Below are 5,765 nucleotides of genomic sequence, written 5' to 3'. Positions count from 1 at the left end.
ACTCAATGACAAAAGTTACAAGTGAGTTTTTCTTTTAGATGTAGGGCAATGTAAATTGAGCCCACCATTGGTCATTCGCAAGGGTCACAATATAGCTCAGCAATGGGAACCCTCGTTGATTTACCTTTTCCTAGCCTAGGGCCATTGTTAATGATAACAGTATTACCATCATAATCTCATCAGCTGGTATTACAAAAATAAATAGCTTTAACATGCGTGACAATGCCTATCCTAGTTAAGCTCTGCAAGCATTGCCTTTTGTTGATGAAAAATGTAAACACATGAGGTTATTCAGCATCTCTTTCTGAGCTCCACAAATGCTCTCTTACACAACATGGTTACATCCTAAAATAAAATCTATTTAGTGCAATAGTATTGGATTCTTTTCAATTTATAAAATTCACTTGTGGTATTCATTCAATTTATGCATAAAATTAACATTGACCGGATTAAAGATATTTCATTAGATAATGCTCCAACTGAGACAGCCAGCAGTTTTCCTCTTCAACTGTAGTTGGCTCATTCCAAAAACCTAAATATCCCATTGTCATGAGAATAAAGGAATTTCTACAGCAGAATACAACCCATGATCTTATCACTGGGAAAACTGCTGGCTACTAGTGTAATCACACAAACGCAAAGCAGGTTAACAGTATAAAAGCAAAGTATTGTGGATACTGGGTGATGCTGGGAAGACCTGCATTTATCAACCATCCACTAATTGCCCTTGAGAAAGTAGTGGTCAGCCACCTTCTTGAATATAACTAGACCATTGAATAGAGCATTTAAAAATCAATGACATTGTTGTGGGTGTGGAGTCAAATATGGGCTAGACCAGGTAAAAATGACAGATTGCCTTCCCTAAAAGCATTACTGAATCAGATGGGTTTTTTTACAAAAACCTAGTATTTCATGATCATCATTATTGATATTAGAATGCATTTCAGACTTTAATTAATTTATTAAATTGATAGTTTATAATACCTCCCAGTACCAATCTTGAGTACTGCAGCCTTTTAGCAACATAAGACAATGAGGACTGAGAATTATTTTGTGAGCTCCAATAGTGTTGCCTGATTTAAACGTGGTTGATAAGTTCATGAGACAACAAAGTACAGGTGCGTTGAGGTGTTTGCCCATAACCATCTCTATACTGAGACAAAAGCAAAATACTGTGAATTTTGGAAATCTGAAATAAAAGTAGAAAATACACAGCAGGCAGGCAGCATCTGTGGACACAAAACATTGCAGGTCAATGTCCTTTCATCAGAACCGAGAAAAAGTCTGGACACCTTGCTGTTAAATACTAACATGGGGCTTATATGTGGAAGATGCCCCATGATTTACATACAGTCGAATTTTACAAAATCATGATCCCAAAGTGAGACCTCCACCACCAGGACCATATATTGGGAATCCAAAAACACATTTCCCATGATTTTCCATCTATTATGAACGCAAGATCTCAGGCTAGGAAAACAATTTATGGAATTGTGCTCCTGGTAACCATGCATTTGGAGAATATATCAAAACCTTGCACAGAAAATCATGGCTAAATTCCCGATATGCATTCTTGTTAGTTAACCCTCCATGTCAGGAACTTCATTTTGTATAATCAAACCATTGGTTGAAATCTCAATGTATCACCAATGGCTGCAAACAGAGCTGTATTTACTGTTATCAATATGATGTGGATTTGGGACCACAATTATTTCACACACATGGTTGGGGGTGGGGGGGTAAAAAGAAGCACAAAGGCTAAATTCGATAGCTGGTGAAAATGAAATGAGGATTGCGATGCAGGATTAACTTGCACATTTACTCTGCTGTGTTGTACTTAGTTTTATTAATATTATTTTTAGTTCATTACATGTCTTTCTTATAAAGAATAAGAGTACAGTACAATACCACTCCCGTTTCACAGTAGGCATGTGAATATTCTGGCCATTCCATCTAAAACCAGATGCTGAAAGATGCATTCAATTTTCATTTACGAGCATTAATCTCTCATCAAATTAAATAACTTGACTGTTTCACACGTGCAACATTGATCATATTAGCGCATTTCTGATGACTTTGTAAAGCGTACACAAGTCTTTTAACCCATTTTACAGGGGATTAACAGAGGGGTATAGGAGCAGAGGGACAAATCATTGAAAGCAGCATAAGACATACAGAATCCTAGGCTTTATAAATGGAGGCATAGAGTATAAAAGCAAAGGAGTTATGGTGAGCCTTTAAAAAACAGTTTCAGCTCAATCAAAGTGTCGTGTCCAATTCTGGGCACCACACTGTAGGAAGGACACAAATACATTGGAGAGAGCGCAGAAAAGACCTATAAAACGGGCTCTGGGTATGAGAAACGTCAGTTACATGGATCTGGGGTTGTGCTCCTTTGAGAAGGGAAGGCTGAGAGGAGATTTGATAGAGGTGTTCAAAATCACATGGGGTCTGGACAAACTAGATAGGGAGAAACTGTTCCCATTGGTGCAAGGGTTGAGAGTCAGGTGACACTAATTTAAGGTCATTGTCGAAAGAACCAGAGACAACATAAGAAAAAACATTTTATGCAGAGTGTGTTTATGATTACCTTAGAGTAAGGTGGAAGCAGATTCAATGAAGGCTTTCAAAAGAGAATTGCATAAGTGCTTGAAGAGAAAAAATGTTCAAGGCAGGAGAGTGGGACAAACTGATTTGCTTTTACAGACAGCCAGAACAAATAGGCCAAAAGGCCTCCACCTGCACTGTAACCATTTATTTCACAAGAAAATAGTGATATGTTCAGCAAGTGATTAAACAAGACAAACTCCAGCACGATGACCCAAGTGTACAAACAGCCACTGTATTTAATCACTAAATCAGCTGGTTTGTTTCCAAAGTACAATTTCCTCAAAAAATGCAATATATTGTAATTCCACTAAATATTTGTGGAATGCACCTTCCAAATTCCAGACAAAATTTAAATTGAAAAAGTCCTTCGTAAAGACTGTACAGCAGCAAGTGGTTGATAACTGATGTCTACATTTCCTACCTAACACCATCACCACAATGATTACATTGGTTCAACACCATCCATCAACACCTTCTCAGAACTATGGATATCCAAAAAAATGCAAATTTTCTCGCACCCCATAAACAAATTAACAAAATAAAATTAGGTGCAATAACTTGTCTTGGGCGTTCTTTCTTTAAGTAGCTTCTTCAAGAAATATTCACCTGAATAAAAACAGAATAAGTTATTTGTTAGGAGTCTGTTTACTTAACTTAATCTGCGTACTTTTATTTTTCTCTTGATCCTCTCCCCACCAGTTGAATGGCCAGAGATGAGTTGTCCTCAAGGCCTCTGCCAATGTCACTAGGAAATGCTGAAAACACTTTTACAGTTAGGATGTGTCTCATGCTCAGTGCCAAATATCATTGCTGTAAGTAAGCCCTCATTCTTGGTGCAGTGTGACTTTGCACTCAAAATACAGGATAAATACAGCTTCATTTAGGGGTCAAATAAAGATTTGTTTTGGAAATTACACATACACATCATAGTTACACACTAACATCAGCCTAGCTGCCTCCCATCTTTACTGAACACAATAAATCTAGCGCTAAATAAACTGAAAATAAAGGTTGGGATTTTCCGACTCCCCATAGCAGAGGCGATGAGCCATTTGCCACAGGCAGAGTCTTCCCGTCCCGCCAAAGTCAATGGCCATCTGCATGGCTCACCAGCCCCTCCGCTGGGGAAACTGCCATAGTGGGGAGGGGGTGTTGACCTCAGCGGGACCAGAAGACCCCGCCATTGGGAAAAGCCACAAAATCTCACCAAAACAGTACGAAAGGTGTAGGATAGAAGATGTCCGTTGTTTCCAAGAAGGGTACTTTTATCTTACTGTGATTTTCATTGCATTACACTTTCCAAGCAGATGATGACGTAGAAAACTGAATAAAATTCTACAGATAATGTTTGGAAATATGATTTTTAAATCAGAAAGATTTTTTGATGCAGTTTCCATTTTATAACTTGAATACTATTTTGGAATGTGGGATAGAGGAAGTGCATGAGAACTTTTACTATTATAGAGTCATAATGGCAGAGAGGAGGCTTTTCAGCCCAAATTGTCAAAAAGTTTAATTTTGATAATTATTTACAAGTAGTTTGTGGTTTAGTTATGAGCATTAGTCAACCCAATATGATTTTGTGCTGACTTCTGGGGCATCAGCTCATCACATGACTTGGTCTTAGTGTCACAGTCGCACTTGACAAAGGACAAAAAGTATATGGCTCCTTAGCCAGTGGTGCAAATCGCCACGGTTGAACAGTTACTGGTGTGAAATCATTTAGCTCCCTCACAATTAAAATTATCAACTCCTTCCTCTAAATTCAAAGACCTATAGTGCGAAGAAAACGTGTTAAAACATTCAGCCTTGTGCATTAAGTTAGTGCAGCTTAACTTGTGATGTTTAAAAGAGATTGTCACTTTCTATCACTATGCAATATGGGTAGCACAGTGGTTAGCATTATTGCCTCACAGCGTCAGAGAACCGGGTTCAATTCCACTGTCTGTGTGGAGTTTGCACATTCTTCCCGTCTACACATGGGTTTCCTCCGAGTGCTTCAGTTTCCTCCCACAGTCCAAAGATGTGCAGGTTAGGTGGATTGGCCATGATAAATTGCCCCTTAATGCCAGGGGGATCAGGGGTATAAATAAATATGTGGGTTTATGGGGATAGGACAGTACCTGAGTGGGGTTATTGTTGATGCAAGCTCGATGGGCCAAATGGCCTCCTTCTGCACTGTAGATTCTATGATTCTATGAATCATCTTTGATTTTGTAAGTTTAGAATTACATTCTGTAATTAGCTTTTGTTCTTTTAATTTTCATTACTCAGGAATATGTTCATAGAATCACAGCATCCCTCCAGTGCAGAAGGAGGCCATTCGACCCATTGAGTATGCTCCAAAAGAGCATCTTACACATGTGCAAACTCCATACAGTCACCCAAGGCTGGAATTGAATCTAGTTCCTTGGCGCTGTGAGGCAACAGTGCTAACCACTCTACCACTGTGCCGTGCCATGTTGGATGTGTTGTTATATTTCGCACACCAATCACTTTCAAGCACTGCTTTTATTTGTATTTTATATAGACTTTAGTGTAACTTCTATAGCTTTGTAAGTTTTGTAAAACTATTCTGTATTTTTTACTTATATTAAGCACTGACAAATACAACAAAAACACCCTACGGCAAAGCAGTTCTCCTAACAAAAACACACTGTTTTAATGTTTTAATGAAGATTTACAGGTCATACTGATATTTCCAGATCATTTAGACATCTGGACCAATTAATCCATGTTCTCAGGCACCAAATGCTGTCTTATCTCAAATAAAGCAGACACTGAAAACATTCTCACATATTCTATATATATATACCCTATATAACTTCTAAGTACTACCCACTTCATAACCTTAAAACAAATAAGTTTATGAGCAACTTTACCACTCTATCCCTTGTTTTAAAAGTAAAGTAACTCGCTCCACATAACCACAGTTAAAAAACATCAGCCAGAAAATGGCCTGTACAAAACAGTCATTGTTAAGGGTGTGATTTAATGAGAATCTTGCACCAATTAAGCAAGTCTGAGATGATGTGCTCAAGGTATCATTTATGAAGGTATGTCTGCGTATTTCCCCTGTGCTAAATAAATGGGCAAGGAAGATATCATAAACCATTTTTTTATCTTTGCAAGAAGGAACAGAAACAAATTTCTGA

General features: G+C 38.0%; 1 protein-coding gene across 1 annotated transcript in view; it reads right to left on the bottom strand.

Annotated features, from left to right (window-relative positions):
* Positions 1-1,825: 1,825 nt before the first annotated feature.
* Positions 1,826-5,765, bottom strand: part of lias (lipoic acid synthetase) — a 39,910-nt gene continuing 35,970 nt past the window's right edge. The window contains exon 11 of the mRNA XM_078216208.1: positions 1,826-3,216. Within this exon, the coding sequence (XP_078072334.1) occupies positions 3,155-3,216 (62 nt within the window). The 3' untranslated portion in view covers positions 1,826-3,154. The remainder of the gene's footprint in view (positions 3,217-5,765) is intronic.

This window comes from Mustelus asterias, chromosome 1, assembly GCF_964213995.1.
Source record: "Mustelus asterias chromosome 1, sMusAst1.hap1.1, whole genome shotgun sequence".
NCBI classification, from domain to species: domain Eukaryota; kingdom Metazoa; phylum Chordata; class Chondrichthyes; order Carcharhiniformes; family Triakidae; genus Mustelus; species Mustelus asterias.
This window is presented reverse-complemented; position numbering and strand designations above follow the sequence as displayed.